We start from the raw sequence: 19835 nt of genomic DNA on the forward strand, positions 1-19835 counted from the left end.
ATTTTTATTGTTTCGACTCTTAAACGGTTGTGCAATGCATTTGCACTGTAAAATGGAGTTCAACGAGCGCTTAAACGTCGAAATATCTCCAACGGGAAGGAAATGACAGTTAATTTTCATCAAAATCGCGATTTGCGAGATATTTTGATTGTTTCGACGCTTAAACGGTTGTGCATTGCATTAGCACTGTGAAATGGAGTTCAACGAGTGCTTAAAGGTCGAAATATATCCAACGGGAAGGAAATGAAGGCTATTTTTCGTCAAAATCGACGAAATCTTCGCGATTTGCGAGATATTTTGATTGTTTCGACGCTTAAATGGTTGTGCATTGCAATAGCACAGTGAAATGGAGTTCAACGAGTGCTTAAAGGTCGAAATATCTCCAACGGGAAGGAAATGAAGGCTATTTTTCGTCAAAATCGACGAAATCTTCGCGATTTGCGAGATATTATGATTGTTTCGACGCTTAAACGGTTGTGCAATGCATTTGCACTGTAAAATAGAGTTCAATGAGCGCATAAACGTCGAAATATCTCCAACGGGAAGGAAATGACAGTTAATTTTCATCAAAATCGCGATTTGCGAGATATTTTGATTGTTTCGACGCTTAAACGGTTGTGCATTGCATTAGCACTGTGAAATGGAGTTCAACGAGTGCTTAAAGGTCGAAATATCTCCAACGGGAAGGAAATGAAGGCTATTTTTCGTCAAAATCGACGAAATCTTCGCGATTTGCGAGATATTATGATTGTTTCGACGCTTAAACGGTTGTGCATTGCATTAGCACTGTGAAATGGAGTTCAACGAGCGCTTAAACGTCGAAATATTTCCAACGGGCAGGAAATGGCGTCAATTTTTCGTCAAAATCGCGATATGCGATATATTTTGATTGTTTCGACGCTTAAACGGTTGTGCATTGCATTTGCACTGTGAAATGGAGTTCAACGGGTGCTTAAACGTCGAAATATCTCCAACGGGAAGGAAATGACGGCTATTTTTCGTCAAAATCGACGAAATCTTCTCGATTTGCGAGCTATTTTGATTGTTTCGACTGTTAAACGGTTGTGCAATGCATTTGCACTGTAAAATGGAGTTCAACGAGCGCTTAAACGTCAAAATATCTCCAACGGGAAGGAAATGACAGTTAATTTTCATCAAAATCGCGATTTGCGAGATATTTTGATTGTTTCGAAGCCTAAACGGTTGTGCATTGCATTAGCACTGTGAAATGGACTTCAACGAGTGCTTAAACGTCGAAATATCTCCAACGGGATGGAAATGACGGCTATTTTTCGTCAAAGTCGACGAAATCTTCGCGATTTGTGAGCTATTTTGATTGTTTCGACGCTTAAACGGTAGAGCAATGCATTTGCACTGTAAAATGGTGTTCAACGAGCGCTTAAACGTCGAAATATCTCCAACGGGAAGGAAATGACAGTTAATTTTCATCAAAATCGCGATTTGCGAGATATTTTGATTGTTTCGACGCTTAATTGGTTATGCATTACATTAGCACTGTGAAATGGAGTTCAGTGAGTGCTTAAACGTCGAAATATCTCCAACGGGAAGGAAATGACAGTTAATTTTCATCAAAATCGCGATTTGCGAGATATTTTGATTGTTTCGACGCTTAAACGGTTGTGCATTGCATTAGCACTGTGAGATGGAGTTCAACGAGTGCTTAAAGGTCGAAATATCTCCAACGGGAAGGAAATGAAGGCTATTTTTCGTCAAAATCGACGAAATCTTCGCGATTTGCGAGATATTATGATTGTTTCTACGCTTAAACGGTTGTGCATTGCATTAGCACTGTGAAATGGAGTTCAACGAGCGCTTAAACGTCGTAATATTTCCAACGGGCAGGAAATGGCGGCTATTTTTCGTCAAAATCGCGATATGCGATATATTTTGATTGTTTCGACGCTTAAACGGTTGTGCATTGCATTAGCACTGTGAAATGGAGTTCAACGAGTGCTTAAACGTCGAAATATCTCCAACGGGAAGGAAATGACGGCTATTTTTCGTCAAAATCGACGAAATCTTCGCGATTTGCGAGCTATTTTGATTGTTTCGACTCTTAAACGGTTGTGCAATGCATTTGCACTGTAAAATGGAGTTCAACGAGCGCTTAAACGTCAAAATATCTCCAACGGGAAGGAAATGACAGTTAATTTTCATCAAAATCGCGATTTGCGAGATATTTTGATTGTTTCGACGCTTAAACGTTTGTGCATTGCATTAGCACTGTGAAATGGACTTCAACGAGTGCTTAAACGTCGAAATATCTCCAACGGGATGGAAATGACGGCTATTTTTCGTCAAAATCGACGAAATCTTCGCGATTTGTGAGCTACTTTGATTGTTTCGACGCTTAAACGGTAGAGCAATGCATTTGCACTGTAAAATGGAGTTCAACGAGCGCTTAAACGTCGAAATATCTCCAACGGGAAGGAAATGACAGTTAATTTTCATCAAAATCGCGATTTGCGAGATATTTTGATTGTTTCGACGCTTAAACGGTTGTGCATTGCATTAGCACTGTGAAATGGAGTTCAACGAGTGCTTAAAGGTCGAAATATATCCAACGGGAAGGAAATGAAGGCTATTTTTCGTCAAAATCGACGAAATCTTCGCGATTTGCGAGATATTTTGATTGTTTCGACGCTTAAATGGTTGTGCATTGCAATAGCACAGTGAAATGGAGTTCAACGAGTGCTTAAAGGTCGAAATATCTCCAACGGGAAGGAAATGAAGGCTATTTTTCGTCAAAATCGACGAAATCTTCGCGATTTGCGAGCTATTTTGATTGTTTCGACTGTTAAACGGTAGTGCATTGCGTTTGCAGTGTAAAATGGAGTTCAACGAGCGCTTAAACGTCGAAATATCTCCAACGGGAAGGAAATGACAGTTAGTTTTCGTCAAAATCGACGAAATCTTCGCGATTTGCGAGCTATTTTTGTCACGTCCCGCGCTCCGCACGCGCCGTAACAAGAACAAGAAAACCATTCTATACAAAACGCGCGAATAAGGATTTGAATGCACAAACGAACACACGGCGCTACGAAACTAAAGGAAGGATTAACAAAACAAGGGCGACTAATAAATGCAACCAGTGTAAAATAAAATAAATAAAACCAGCTAACGGATTGAACGAGTTACGAACCAAACAAATAAATCATAAAATAAGAATAACTACAAAAGGGGAAATAATTGAAACGCCAGAAATACAAGTATATATAAATATATTTTAATCAATCAACTTGGAGAGTTACATACAAGTATAAACATATATGCTAGGCATGTAATAAATTAGTAAATATTAGAGTTAGCGCTTATAATACTATGCAATAAATACAATATTATCAATTTATGAAATATAAGTATATACAAAGTTAAAAACTAATAGTCTAACGAATACATAAAACATACAATATTGTATTATTAAAGAAATAAAAGTTACATTGTCAGAAACATATATATATGTGTGCGCATTCTATTAAACAGATACATACTTAAAACTAGCCTACGTTCCGGTAAAGAGTTATAAAATAAGAACTACGTTACGAAACATGCATGTCTATATATAAATATATATATAATCTATATTCTAAACCACTATTAATGTGTGCACATTCTACATTATTGATTCAAATCGATAATCTAAGATACATACTTAAAACTAGCCTACGTTCCGGTAAAGAGTTATAAAATAAGAACTACGCTACGAAACATGCATGTCTCTATACAAACATATAAAAATCTATATTCTAAACTACTACTAATCTATGTGCATTCTACAATCTAAAATACATACTTAAAACTAGCCTACATGCCGGTAAAGCATTATAAAATAAGAACTACATTATGAAACATGCACGTCTCTATATAAACATATAAATAATCTATTTTCTAAACTAAAACTACTATTAATAATCTACAAAAGAAATAGAATACACAACGCAACACTTGGGACTAAGCGACAACCTGTCGATAGCCCAAACGCTCAAAGTAATTAACACCGCAACGACCTGAGTAATCGCATACAGAAATTCTATCATCAAACACAAATATGTAAACACACACTAAACGCACAATAATCTAGAAACAAAACCTTCAATACTATGTTGTCACACTACAAGATATATATGTATATATATGAAATCAAATGATTGACACATAACCTCAAATACACACACTTTTGTGTTAACACACATACTAAAATAGTTAATATATATATATATTATATATATATATATTTTTTTTTTTTTTTTTTTTATATATGTTTCATTCGGACCTGTTCCTTGTATGAATACTGTATCTCTGTATATAGTATAATATATATAATATGTTATGATTATGTTAGTTGTTATTTACTATATATATTTGCCTTAACTCTCTCCTTTTTTTTTTTTTTTTTTTTTTTTTTTTTTTTTTTTTTTTATTAGTACCTAACATTGCTATTATGATGCTGTATGACATTGTATTGGCTATTATTTGTGATGAGGTGCGTATGTGGGGTACGCGCGACGAATTTTTCAACATGTTCGCTTGCGTGTATCGTTGGTTTAATGTCAACAGTAGCGTGTTGTTGAAATAGCTAATTCATTGTTAATTACTATAATTTTTATTTAGTAGTGTTTCTGTAATATTGTTTTGTGTATTATGATATTGTGTGTGTCAATACCGTGTGTTACTTAAATGTGATAGCATGGATTGTGTTGTTACCGAATTTCAATAGTCATTGTTTTGATTATACACGACTTGCATTTATATAAGTCTTGTTTAATTTAGTTAATGTTTTTTGTGTATTGTGTTACCAGATATTTTGTGTAGCGTAACTTTATTCTTTTGCACCGAGTTCGGTCATGTTGTTAATATTTAGTTAGTCTATCTTGATTAATTTCTAACCTATTCCTGTGTTTATTGACCTTTCTTATTTTCCCTATTAATTTATTATTGCTTGTACTTGCTACTTGTTATTATTTTGTGTATGATATGAATTAGTTTCCTTATTAGTCATTAAAATCTATTTGTTAGATTAACATTGTCTGTAATTCTTCAGATTCTACTCTTTCGATGCTGCATCACTTACCTAGATCATTCCCACAACATCATCTGATTCTTCGATATGCCTTGGATACTTACTACGGTTATCTTCAATCGTCTTATATCTGTGGCCATAAAGGTACTGTTTAGTTTATTTAATTTAATATGTGTATAATGCATTGTGTGTGCGACCGCTATTGTGCATTACAAAATCCGCTTCTACATGTTAGATATAATCATATAACAATACTACGTAGATTAATACATAATAAAATATCCTTTTACTTTCAATTAATCTATCTTAATTATTTTCTAACCACTTTCTACACTTATCAGCTACTTTATTTCTTCTTGTTAATCTTCAAAATTCATGTATGTACACTTCCTTGTATGGTGATTAATTGTTCACGAGGTGAGTTGCACTTTCACTGTTTTAGTTATTCGTTGAACTAACACGTTTTACATTCAAACAGTAATGGGAGCACTCGTAATAAACTTCTTTTCTTTTCAGGTTTCCGCTATCTGTGTTGTTCAACGAACAGCGCCATGCTTCCACAGTATTGTTATAAGGTTTAGTAATGTTGTATTTTGCATTAAGGCAATTGAAGTTAATTTGTTCATTTATTTTCAGCTGGCTGTCGTACATGGTGTTCCGCAAACAGAGATCCATAACCTATTTTGCACGTAAACCTTCTCGTGTGATGATTACTTGTTCACAAGGTAACTTTCACTTCCACTCTTTTAATTATTTATTGAATCAACACGTTGTATATTCAAACAATAATTGGAGTACACATAATAATTTTCTTTTTTTTTTCTTTTAGATGTTCGATATCTGTATTATTCGACGAACAGCACTACAACATACACTACTGCACTACGTTGCCCACTGAAATCACTTTATTCATTGTTTATTTCGATTATGCGCTAGTTTTAGCTTGTTTAAGTGCACCGTTCGCGGAATCCCTTTTACTTCAATCTTGACGTTTTGTTCTGCAAGATTTCTAGCACTTTGTGTCGTCTAATATATTGATGGGAGAATTTTCCTTACTAGGTTCTTTTAGTAGATATATCGAATCTCCTATTTTAAAATCTTGAGGGTTGATTCGTCGGTCGTAATATTCCTTTGATCTTAGTTTGGATTTTATCAAATTTTCTTTTGCCATTCGTTGTACAGTGTTAATTTTATTGAACAGATCTTTGAGATATTCTGCGCATGTTGGTTCCGTGTTCTCTTCGATTGTTACTTCACCAATAGGTTCTTTGGCTAGATGTCCGAAACTAATTCGTGCGGGGAGAATTTTGTTCCTTTCCTTCATTTTAGTTTTTATTTTGCGCCAGGACGCAGGTTTACTGACATCGATCCAATTATCCAATTGCTTGCTAATAGCATTCAAGATACAAATTTTTGAAAGTGCCGCAGCCATATTAACCCAAAAATGTTTTGTATATAGTATAGTGTGATACCATCTATATTTTCCTGGGGGAATCATAAGATCAGCACTACCTACTATGTTACCTACGTCAAATATTAGATGTAGTAACCAATAAAGTATTTTTAATCCAATTATAATCTAATGGCTAGCGTATTTATTCAAGTTTTTATATATATCTTCGACTGGTGATTCCCTATTTTCTCCCTTTTGATTTCTTCGAGCTCGTTGGACTTGCGTTTCTTCAGCTTGAAAATGTTTAGAATCCTTTTTCTTAGTTACCCCTTTTTCTTCTTTATTTACTTTATTCACAACACCTTTATTTTCCTCTACCTTTTCAGGATGAATAGTTTCACTGGAAGTGCTTATTGTAATTAAATTATTATTTATTTGTAAGGAACGTTTAGGAGTATTTTTGGTAGATTTGGAATTATTCTTTGAATTTTTGTTACAAACCCTTTTGTTTATAGATTCTGTTTTGGAGTTAGGAATAGCTATACTTTTATTTTCCTTCTGTTGGTTTTATAGAAGTTTTTGAGTGAGATGCACTTGCTATCTCTTTTCCTATTATGGTTGAAACATTCACGAAATTCGTGGAGTCTTGCTTTTGTATCTTTGCCAAGTCGAACGTGGAGAGGCAATTCGCATTTCCCAGCGGGTCCAATATCTCTGTGATGTTAGGCAGTGGATAAGCATTGCCTGTCGTCTCGTCGTTCAATTTCCTAGTTTCTGCTTCGTCTGAAAGTTCTTTGGCACTAATATTATTTATCTTGTTTGGTAACTCAGAAAATTTCTCACTCATGATCCTGTCTATGGCACCGTGCGTCCTTTTATTATTTAACGTGACATTATGCCTTATCACAGCAACGGAATGGTATTTGCATTGAAAAGTTGATTGGTTGAAATGATCAGCATCTCTCTTTTGATTTAGATCTCTATCGAGGTATTTATTTATGCATTTTTCTTCCCAAATTATTGCTCTTGTTTCTTTCCTGACATTTTCTTCTATTCCCGGGTTGTTTAGATGTTTCCGCGACGGCGGTACAAATCTCCAGTTCTGGCGGTTGTTTACAGTATAGGTACTATTGTATGGTGGATGAACGTTGTTTTGGTTATAATTATCCGAAGGTGTCGGATGTCGGTATCGGATTCTATTGTTCACTTGTTTTAATTCTCGTGTTGCTTTCACGGCTTGGCGGTACGCATCGTCCAAGGATTGGTATCCTGCTATCTTTACTCGTAAATACACCTCGTTTGGGAGCCCCTTAACGAAAGCTTCCCTCGTGTCTCGATCTATCCTATCTTGAAATACGGTGCCGTACTCGCATTTTTCCCCGTTCATTATCGCCAGTCTGAGATCTTTGACGCGATCTACGTAGTCCAAAATATCTTCTCCCGGTCGTTGAAATATTGTAGCTAATTCTCCTTTATATTCGTTAACCCACATACACAACACTATATCACTAAAGAATCTGAATGAAAATCACTTTGCCAGAAATATATACATATATACGCGTGCGTGTGTGTGTTCTATCTTATTAAAAGAAATTAATATAAAATAAATAATTAACATTTCATTTCGTATGAACATTACATGGGCAAGAGAAATGTGCATATAAATACGTATATATATATATATATGTATCTGTGAGTGCATATGTTTTATATTATCGAATACTCTATAAAATAAACTACTCGAAACAATAAATAATGCAATCGAAGAATTACAAAACATTAGTTATACTGAAGTGACACACAACATAAACATATATATATATACGTATATTCACACGAGTTATACTATTTAATAATATTAATAAATAAATGTTCTAATTGCGGTAGAATAAGGAAAAAACGAGCGACAGACGAAAATTACTTCGATATCAAACAAAACTAAAGACCCGTCACTAAAAACTTTACTGATGACATTTATGAGCGGCCATGTTGGATTTACACGCGTCATGGCGACAGGAATATTAGGGATTAATGGAAGTCAGGCGCGAGAAACAAATCATGAAAACACATTGTTAACACTTTTCTTTAATAAATTTTATGGGCAACTACAAATGTAAAAATATATATATATATATTTAAATAAAAGGGGGGAAATATAAAAATTAAAAAAATTAACAAATGTAAAATAGATAACCTAACACTATCAGACTAAAATATATATATATATATATATATATATATATATATATATATATATATACATACACATATTGAACACAAAATTAATAATAATAAGGAACATCAAAACAGCGAACCAACAAAATTGAGGCAGCTACAATAAATTAAAATCGAAGCAAGGAGCTCCGGGATAAAGTTCGCTGAACTCACACATACACCAATAGCGCACAACAGGGGAAATTCCCTTTCTCCCAGAAGCATGGTGACGATGATGTGCCTCCAAAACCTCTTCGGGAATTTCATTCGCAAAACGAACTTTCACGCAACGCTCGGTATCGACGATTTCAACCAGAGGGGGTTCCCTCTCCAATATGACGGTCTCCGCATCAAAGAAATTCTCGTCGAAAGTAACTAAATCGTCAAAACCCAATTTCGACACAGCCTCGGCACCAATGTAAAACAGTTCCTCCAAACTCCCCGACACTCGTGGTCCATCACAAGGCCGCATGCGCTTGATGGGTTCCCCCGAGTCGCCCATGGGCTCTTCGGAATCCCTCTTTCGCTTGGGCTGGAAACAACACGGTATATTTTAAATAAAACGAAACAGGACGAACCAAACGAACTAAAAATAAGACTAAATACGTACCAGGGAAGTCTGGAAAGGAACCTCTGATAGAAACGACTCAGCAAACATGGTTCGAACGTCGATCACCGAAGCCTAAGGAAATAGCAAAAAAGGGAAAAACAATCAAAATCACAAAACAATCTTAATATGCAAACATCCAAACTTACGCAAAACAATTCGAAGGAGGAGGTCTTTGTTATGGGAGAGCAGCGGAGTTGCGCGTGTTGCCCGAGCAAACTTTAAAATGATAATGATGCTGAAGCCACCAGCCCTTCCACGCGCCGAAGAAACACCGGTAATTCCCACGGTACAGCACGTGGAAGTTTCTCGCGGAAAGGACTAGATCAGCGTGGAATGCTTCAAATCTCCTAGACGCTAGCTCAGCGGAAACACAGGACTGATAAAAAACTAAGTCGAAATATGAAATTTACATTTTGTCACGTACGATTCCAAGAAGCCCAAACTGCAACATCCCGATTCCCACGGAAGCGTACCCCCAGCGGACCACCACCCCGTGGGGGATGGCATTATAAATAAGCGATGCAACATAGCGCGGCGTTCTTTATTCGTGCATTATTCGTTCTTTAATTCTTTATTCGTTCTTCAGTTCATTATTCGTTCATTAGTTTGCGATCGTTTGTTATTACGGCTCATTATTCTTTGCGTCTAGAAATTTGTATAAGTATTTTGCGTTTCGGGGTCTTTAGTTTTTCGATAAAGAAAAGAGAGTCGCGATTAAATAAAGTAAAATTTTAAGTCTTCATTACGATATCAATTCAGTTAGCAAGTCACTCAATTTGTATCGAAATAGTTTAATAAAGTAAAGGTTGATAGAAAACTATATTCGAGATTAAATAATAAACCCAACAACCTTCGACGATCACCGGGACAGCTGGAGTGATGGCACCCGATAGCACCTTTTCCTCAAGGTAAGAAAATTAAATTTAAAAAACTTTCTTCTTCTCTGGCAATCTCGTTGTCCTCGAGAATTGAATCAAAACCTCCTATCATCGATTTCATTTACGGTTTTTAAGATAGAAACATTGCTTAAATTTTAAACAAAGGAGTTGTCCGTTGTGTCGGCTTGTGCGAACGGTGTTTTCAATTATCGAGAACACCCATCGATCTTCGCCTTCCTCCTCCCACTGTTGGTAAATTATTACCCGTCTTTGGGCAAGGCTGGCGAAATCACACGAGTCCCACACAGATAGGATTGTTAGAATTATCCTCGATAGCTAAACTCAAAAGGCAAGAAAATCGTGGCGACAGAATCCATCGGGGTAAATGAATTGAGTTTCGGTCTTAACAGCGAAATTAAAAGAGAAGAGGAAGTCAAACGAAAAAATAAATTTATATAAAACAACAAACAATCTCACATTCCTATCTAATCCAGCAACGCTAAAATATATATATCTAGCTAATCAAATATATATATGTAGTATCGTGGACGAAAGGCCTAAGAAATATCGGGCGAACTATGAACAATGTCGCGAGAGCCGAGGCGCCGTCGGGCCCATCAATGTGTCATCGGTCTTTTCAAGTGCATAGTTTCGTGGAAAAGACCTACGTGACCCTGGCCACGAGCGTCTGCAGAACACGTGTGCGGTGGGCCTAGGAAAAAGACAACAGAATGCGGCAACGACCAGAGAGTTAGTCGAAAAGCAGAGTGCTAGTCGAGGAGCCGAGTGCGAGCTGAGCGGAGACAGAGGTTGCGAGTGGCGTTGCCGAGAGAGTGTGGATTGCGCTGTTTTCTGTGCGTTTGGCGTGAATAGTTCAGGTTGAACAACAATCGTCTTTTTCTGTCTGATTAACATCTCTATTGTCCACTCATTGTAAACACATTATATCACGATATTACATATATATAATAACCTAACCCATATCACATTCAAGTAAAAATCCGTTCGACGAGGAAAAATATTTATTGTACCCAGCTTTAATCCTCTCCCGCGCTAGTATCCCTGCGCATAGCAGGTTAGCCGAAAAGTGAAATTCGTTTACCAGTTGCATTAAGCGTCAGTTAACGCTACCTATTAAACGCAAAAGAAAATAATAAAAAATAAAATATTTTGAAATAGTCTTTGGACTATTTCTGGTGGCAGCAACTACCGTATTAATTAATAACCTAAATCGGAATTAAATACACAATAACATCATTTAAATTTATTTCTTTTCCGATTAAATTCAAAACTCAAACTCAACTATAAAAAAAAAAAAAAAAAAAAAAAAAAATTTTTCAGTAAAATCCAACCGTAGATTTGATCGATTTAAACAAACAAATTGATACGTAACAGGTAGTGCAATGCATTTGCACTGTAAAATGGATTTCAACGAGCGCTTAAACGTCGAAATATCTCCAACGGGAAGGAAATGACAGTTAATTTTCATCAAAATCGCGATTTGCGAGATATTTTGATTGTTTCGACGCTTAAACGGTTGTGCATTGCATTAGCACTGTGAAATGGAGTGCAACGAGTGCTTAAACGCCGAAATATCTCCAACGGGAAGGAAATGACGGTTATTTCTCGTCAAAATCGACGAAATCTTCGCGATTTGCGAGATATTTTGATTGTTTCGACGCTAAAACGGTAGTGCAATGCATTTGCATTGTAAAATGGAGTTCAACGAGCGCTTAAACGTCGAAATATCTCCAACGGGAAGGAAATGACAGTTAATTTTCATCAAAATCGCGATTTGCGAGATATTTTGATTGTTTCGACACTTAAACGGTTGTGCATTGCATTAGCACTGTGAAATGGAGTTCAACGAGTGCTTCAACGTCGAAATATCTCCAACGGGAAGGAAATGACGGTTATTTCTCGTCAAAATCGACGAAATCTTCGCGATTTGCGAGATATTTTGATTGCTTCGACGCTTAAACGGTTGTGCATTGCATTAGCACTGTGAAATGGCGTTCAACGAGTGCTTAAACGTCGAAATATCTCCAACGGGAAGGAAATGACGGCTATTTTTCGTCAAAATCGACGAAATCGTCGCGATTTGCGAGATATTTTGATTGTTTCGACGCTTAAATGGTTGTGCATTGCATTAGCACTGTGAAATGGAGTTCAACGAGTGCTTAAAGGTCGAAATATCTCCAACGGGAAGGAAATGAAGGATATTTTTCGTCAAAATCGACGAAATCTTCGCGATTTGCGAGCTATTTTGATTGTTTCGACGCTTAAACGGTAGTGCAATGCATTTGCATTGTAAAATGGAGTTCAACGAGCGCTTAAACGTCGAAATATCTCCAACGGGAAGGAAATGACAGTTAATTTTCATCAAAATCGCGATTTGCGAGATATTTTGATTGTTTCGACGCTTAAACGGTTGTGCATTGCATTAGCACTGTGAAATGGAGTTCAACGAGTGCTTAAACGTCGAAATATCTCCAACGGGAAGGAAATGACGGCTATTTTTCGTCAAAATCGACGAAATCTTCGCGATTTGCGAGCTATTTTTATTGTTTCGACTCTTAAACGGTTGTGCAATGCATTTGCACTGTAAAATGGAGTTCAACGAGCGCTTAAACGTCGAAATATCTCCAACGGGAAGGAAATGACAGTTAATTTTCATCAAAATCGCGATTTGCGAGATATTTTGATTGTTTCGACGCTTAAACGGTTGTGCATTGCATTAGCACTGTGAAATGGAGTTCAACGAGTGCTTAAAGGTCGAAATATATCCAACGGGAAGGAAATGAAGGCTATTTTTCGCCAAAATCGACGAAATCTTCGCGATTTGCGAGATATTTTGATTGTTTCGACGCTTAAATGGTTGTGCATTGCAATAGCACAGTGAAATGGAGTTCAACGAGTGCTTAAAGGTCGAAATATCTCCAACGGGAAGGAAATGAAGGCTATTTTTCGTCAAAATCGACGAAATCTTCGCGATTTGCGAGATATTATGATTGTTTCGACGCTTAAACGGTTGTGCAATGCATTTGCACTGTAAAATAGAGTTCAATGAGCGCATAAACGTCGAAATATCTCCAACGGGAAGGAAATGACAGTTAATTTTCATCAAAATCGCGATTTGCGAGATATTTTGATTGTTTCGACGCTTAAACGGTTGTGCATTGCATTAGCACTGTGAAATGGAGTTCAACGAGTGCTTAAAGGTCGAAATATCTCCAACGGGAAGGAAATGAAGGCTATTTTTCGTCAAAATCGACGAAATCTTCGCGATTTGCGAGATATTATGATTGTTTCGACGCTTAAACGGTTGTGCATTGCATTAGCACTGTGAAATGGAGTTCAACGAGCGCTTAAACGTCGAAATATTTCCAACGGGCAGGAAATGGCGTCAATTTTTCGTCAAAATCGCGATATGCGATATATTTTGATTGTTTCGACGCTTAAACGGTTGTGCATTGCATTTGCACTGTGAAATGGAGTTCAACGGGTGCTTAAACGTCGAAATATCTCCAACGGGAAGGAAATGACGGCTATTTTTCGTCAAAATCGACGAAATCTTCTCGATTTGCGAGCTATTTTGATTGTTTCGACTGTTAAACGGTTGTGCAATGCATTTGCACTGTAAAATGGAGTTCAACGAGCGCTTAAACGTCAAAATATCTCCAACGGGAAGGAAATGACAGTTAATTTTCATCAAAATCGCGATTTGCGAGATATTTTGATTGTTTCGAAGCCTAAACGGTTGTGCATTGCATTAGCACTGTGAAATGGACTTCAACGAGTGCTTAAACGTCGAAATATCTCCAACGGGATGGAAATGACGGCTATTTTTCGTCAAAGTCGACGAAATCTTCGCGATTTGTGAGCTATTTTGATTGTTTCGACGCTTAAACGGTAGAGCAATGCATTTGCACTGTAAAATGGTGTTCAACGAGCGCTTAAACGTCGAAATATCTCCAACGGGAAGGAAATGACAGTTAATTTTCATCAAAATCGCGATTTGCGAGATATTTTGATTGTTTCGACGCTTAATTGGTTATGCATTACATTAGCACTGTGAAATGGAGTTCAGTGAGTGCTTAAACGTCGAAATATCTCCAACGGGAAGGAAATGACAGTTAATTTTCATCAAAATCGCGATTTGCGAGATATTTTGATTGTTTCGACGCTTAAACGGTTGTGCATTGCATTAGCACTGTGAGATGGAGTTCAACGAGTGCTTAAAGGTCGAAATATCTCCAACGGGAAGGAAATGAAGGCTATTTTTCGTCAAAATCGACGAAATCTTCGCGATTTGCGAGATATTATGATTGTTTCTACGCTTAAACGGTTGTGCATTGCATTAGCACTGTGAAATGGAGTTCAACGAGCGCTTAAACGTCGTAATATTTCCAACGGGCAGGAAATGGCGGCTATTTTTCGTCAAAATCGCGATATGCGATATATTTTGATTGTTTCGACGCTTAAACGGTTGTGCATTGCATTAGCACTGTGAAATGGAGTTCAACGAGTGCTTAAACGTCGAAATATCTCCAACGGGAAGGAAATGACGGCTATTTTTCGTCAAAATCGACGAAATCTTCGCGATTTGCGAGCTATTTTGATTGTTTCGACTCTTAAACGGTTGTGCAATGCATTTGCACTGTAAAATGGAGTTCAACGAGCGCTTAAACGTCAAAATATCTCCAACGGGAAGGAAATGACAGTTAATTTTCATCAAAATCGCGATTTGCGAGATATTTTGATTGTTTCGACGCTTAAACGTTTGTGCATTGCATTAGCACTGTGAAATGGACTTCAACGAGTGCTTAAACGTCGAAATATCTCCAACGGGATGGAAATGACGGCTATTTTTCGTCAAAATCGACGAAATCTTCGCGATTTGTGAGCTACTTTGATTGTTTCGACGCTTAAACGGTAGAGCAATGCATTTGCACTGTAAAATGGAGTTCAACGAGCGCTTAAACGTCGAAATATCTCCAACGGGAAGGAAATGACAGTTAATTTTCATCAAAATCGCGATTTGCGAGATATTTTGATTGTTTCGACGCTTAAACGGTTGTGCATTGCATTAGCACTGTGAAATGGAGTTCAACGAGTGCTTAAAGGTCGAAATATATCCAACGGGAAGGAAATGAAGGCTATTTTTCGTCAAAATCGACGAAATCTTCGCGATTTGCGAGATATTTTGATTGTTTCGACGCTTAAATGGTTGTGCATTGCAATAGCACAGTGAAATGGAGTTCAACGAGTGCTTAAAGGTCGAAATATCTCCAACGGGAAGGAAATGAAGGCTATTTTTCGTCAAAATCGACGAAATCTTCGCGATTTGCGAGCTATTTTGATTGTTTCGACTGTTAAACGGTAGTGCATTGCGTTTGCAGTGTAAAATGGAGTTCAACGAGCGCTTAAACGTCGAAATATCTCCAACGGGAAGGAAATGACAGTTAGTTTTCGTCAAAATCGACGAAATCTTCGCGATTTGCGAGCTATTTTTGTCACGTCCCGCGCTCCGCACGCGCCGTAACAAGAACAAGAAAACCATTCTATACAAAACGCGCGAATAAGGATTTGAATGCACAAACGAACACACGGCGCTACGAAACTAAAGGAAGGATTAACAAAACAAGGGCGACTAATAAATGCAACCAGTGTAAAATAAAATAAATAAAACCAGCTAACGGATTGAACGAGTTACGAACCAAACAAATAAATCATAAAATAAGAATAACTACAAAAGGGGAAATAATTGAAACGCCAGAAATACAAGTATATATAAATATATTTTAATCAATCAACTTGGAGAGTTACATACAAGTATAAACATATATGCTAGGCATGTAATAAATTAGTAAATATTAGAGTTAGCGCTTATAATACTATGCAATAAATACAATATTATCAATTTATGAAATATAAGTATATACAAAGTTAAAAACTAATAGTCTAACGAATACATAAAACATACAATATTGTATTATTAAAGAAATAAAAGTTACATTGTCAGAAACATATATATATGTGTGCGCATTCTATTAAACAGATACATACTTAAAACTAGCCTACGTTCCGGTAAAGAGTTATAAAATAAGAACTACGTTACGAAACATGCATGTCTATATATAAATATATATATAATCTATATTCTAAACCACTATTAATGTGTGCACATTCTACATTATTGATTCAAATCGATAATCTAAGATACATACTTAAAACTAGCCTACGTTCCGGTAAAGAGTTATAAAATAAGAACTACGCTACGAAACATGCATGTCTCTATACAAACATATAAAAATCTATATTCTAAACTACTACTAATCTATGTGCATTCTACAATCTAAAATACATACTTAAAACTAGCCTACATGCCGGTAAAGCATTATAAAATAAGAACTACATTATGAAACATGCACGTCTCTATATAAACATATAAATAATCTATTTTCTAAACTAAAACTACTATTAATAATCTACAAAAGAAATAGAATACACAACGCAACACTTGGGACTAAGCGACAACCTGTCGATAGCCCAAACGCTCAAAGTAATTAACACCGCAACGACCTGAGTAATCGCATACAGAAATTCTATCATCAAACACAAATATGTAAACACACACTAAACGCACAATAATCTAGAAACAAAACCTTCAATACTATGTTGTCACACTACAAGATATATATGTATATATATGAAATCAAATGATTGACACATAACCTCAAATACACACACTTTTGTGTTAACACACATACTAAAATAGTTAATATATATATATATTATATATATATATATTTTTTTTTTTTTTTTTTTTATATATGTTTCATTCGGACCTGTTCCTTGTATGAATACTGTATCTCTGTATATAGTATAATATATATAATATGTTATGATTATGTTAGTTGTTATTTACTATATATATTTGCCTTAACTCTCTCCTTTTTTTTTTTTTTTTTTTTTTTTTTTTTTTTTTTTTTTTATTAGTACCTAACATTGCTATTATGATGCTGTATGACATTGTATTGGCTATTATTTGTGATGAGGTGCGTATGTGGGGTACGCGCGACGAATTTTTCAACATGTTCGCTTGCGTGTATCGTTGGTTTAATGTCAACAGTAGCGTGTTGTTGAAATAGCTAATTCATTGTTAATTACTATAATTTTTATTTAGTAGTGTTTCTGTAATATTGTTTTGTGTATTATGATATTGTGTGTGTCAATACCGTGTGTTACTTAAATGTGATAGCATGGATTGTGTTGTTACCGAATTTCAATAGTCATTGTTTTGATTATACACGACTTGCATTTATATAAGTCTTGTTTAATTTAGTTAATGTTTTTTGTGTATTGTGTTACCAGATATTTTGTGTAGCGTAACTTTATTCTTTTGCACCGAGTTCGGTCATGTTGTTAATATTTAGTTAGTCTATCTTGATTAATTTCTAACCTATTCCTGTGTTTATTGACCTTTCTTATTTTCCCTATTAATTTATTATTGCTTGTACTTGCTACTTGTTATTATTTTGTGTATGATATGAATTAGTTTCCTTATTAGTCATTAAAATCTATTTGTTAGATTAACATTGTCTGTAATTCTTCAGATTCTACTCTTTCGATGCTGCATCACTTACCTAGATCATTCCCACAACATCATCTGATTCTTCGATATGCCTTGGATACTTACTACGGTTATCTTCAATCGTCTTATATCTGTGGCCATAAAGGTACTGTTTAGTTTATTTAATTTAATATGTGTATAATGCATTGTGTGTGCGACCGCTATTGTGCATTACAAAATCCGCTTCTACATGTTAGATATAATCATATAACAATACTACGTAGATTAATACATAATAAAATATCCTTTTACTTTCAATTAATCTATCTTAATTATTTTCTAACCACTTTCTACACTTATCAGCTACTTTATTTCTTCTTGTTAATCTTCAAAATTCATGTATGTACACTTCCTTGTATGGTGATTAATTGTTCACGAGGTGAGTTGCACTTTCACTGTTTTAGTTATTCGTTGAACTAACACGTTTTACATTCAAACAGTAATGGGAGCACTCGTAATAAACTTCTTTTCTTTTCAGGTTTCCGCTATCTGTGTTGTTCAACGAACAGCGCCATGCTTCCACAGTATTGTTATAAGGTTTAGTAATGTTGTATTTTGCATTAAGGCAATTGAAGTTAATTTGTTCATTTATTTTCAGCTGGCTGTCGTACATGGTGTTCCGCAAACAGAGATCCATAACCTATTTTGCACGTAAACCTTCTCGTGTGATGATTACTTGTTCACAAGGTAACTTTCACTTCCACTCTTTTAATTATTTATTGAATCAACACGTTGTATATTCAAACAATAATTGGAGTACACATAATAATTTTCTTTTTTTTTTCTTTTAGATGTTCGATATCTGTATTATTCGACGAACAGCACTACAACATACACTACTGCACTACGTTGCCCACTGAAATCACTTTATTCATTGTTTATTTCGATTATGCGCTAGTTTTAGCTTGTTTAAGTGCACCGTTCGCGGAATCCCTTTTACTTCAATCTTGACGTTTTGTTCTGCAAGATTTCTAGCACTTTGTGTCGTCTAATATATTGATGGGAGAATTTTCCTTACTAGGTTCTTTTAGTAGATATATCGAATCTCCTATTTTAAAATCTTGAGGGTTGATTCGTCGGTCGTAATATTCCTTTGATCTTAGTTTGGATTTTATCAAATTTTCTTTTGCCATTCGTTGTACAGTGTTAATTTTATTGAACAGATCTTTGAGATATTCTGCGCATGTTGGTTCCGTGTTCTCTTCGATTGTTACTTCACCAATAGGTTCTTTGGCTAGATGTCCGAAACTAATTCGTGCGGGGAGAATTTTGTTCCTTTCCTTCATTTTAGTTTTTATTTTGCGCCAGGACGCAGGTTTACTGACATCGATCCAATTATCCAATTGCTTGCTAATAGCATTCAAGATACAAATTTTTGAAAGTGCCGCAGCCATATTAACCCAAAAATGTTTTGTATATAGTATAGTGTGATACCATCTATATTTTCCTGGGGGAATCATAAGATCAGCACTACCTACTATGTTACCTACGTCAAATATTAGATGTAGTAACCAATAAAGTATTTTTAATCCAATTATAATCTAATGGCTAGCGTATTTATTCAAGTTTTTATATATATCTTCGACTGGTGATTCCCTATTTTCTCCCTTTTGATTTCTTCGAGCTCGTTGGACTTGCGTTTCTTCAGCTTGAAAATGTTTAGAATCCTTTTTCTTAGTTACCCCTTTTTCTTCTTTATTTACTTTATTCACAACACCTTTATTTTCCTCTACCTTTTCAGGATGAATAGTTTCACTGGAAGTGCTTATTGTAATTAAATTATTATTTATTTGTAAGGAACGTTTAGGAGTATTTTTGGTAGATTTGGAATTATTCTTTGAATTTTTGTTACAAACCCTTTTGTTTATAGATTCTGTTTTGGAGTTAGGAATAGCTATACTTTTATTTTCCTTCTGTTGGTTTTATAGAAGTTTTTGAGTGAGATGCACTTGCTATCTCTTTTCCTATTATGGTTGAAACATTCACGAAATTCGTGGAGTCTTGCTTTTGTATCTTTGCCAAGTCGAACGTGGAGAGGCAATTCGCATTTCCCAGCGGGTCCA

At 35.7% G+C, this 19835-nt stretch overlaps 1 protein-coding gene and 1 long non-coding RNA gene across 14 annotated transcripts in view; one reads left to right on the forward strand and one right to left on the reverse strand.

Annotated features, from left to right (window-relative positions):
- The window catches only part of LOC126872688 (uncharacterized), a 66105-nt gene extending 55435 nt beyond the window's left edge, over positions 1 to 10670 (reverse strand). The window contains exons 1-5 of one of the 2 annotated variants that reach the window (XR_007692118.1): positions 9405 to 10670; positions 9259 to 9330; positions 7934 to 9180; positions 2964 to 4195; positions 2750 to 2885 (exon numbers count right to left, since the gene is read on the reverse strand). This is a non-coding gene — a long non-coding RNA (uncharacterized LOC126872688). Of the gene's footprint in view, positions 1 to 2749; positions 2886 to 2963; positions 4196 to 7933; positions 9181 to 9258 lie in introns of those variants that run through there. The other variant, XR_007692119.1, reaches the window with a different exon arrangement.
- LOC126872672 (uncharacterized) overlaps positions 1 to 19312 on the forward strand; it is a 73746-nt gene extending 54434 nt beyond the window's left edge. Inside the window, exons 1-4 of one of the 12 annotated variants that reach the window (XR_007692090.1) lie at positions 4229 to 4577; positions 5063 to 5185; positions 5678 to 5766; positions 18371 to 18413. Coding sequence is in view for 3 of the 12 variants with exons in the window: in XM_050632799.1 (XP_050488756.1) it covers positions 5558 to 5603; positions 5678 to 5766; positions 18564 to 18670 (242 nt within the window). In the remaining 9 variants the exon portion in view is untranslated. The other 11 variants (XR_007692091.1, XM_050632799.1, XM_050632800.1 and 8 more) reach the window with 11 other exon arrangements.
- Positions 19313 to 19835: the final 523 nt, after the last annotated feature.

The sequence above is a fragment of the Bombus huntii genome, chromosome 13 (genome assembly GCF_024542735.1).
Source record: "Bombus huntii isolate Logan2020A chromosome 13, iyBomHunt1.1, whole genome shotgun sequence".
NCBI classification, from domain to species: Eukaryota; Metazoa; Arthropoda; class Insecta; order Hymenoptera; family Apidae; genus Bombus; species Bombus huntii.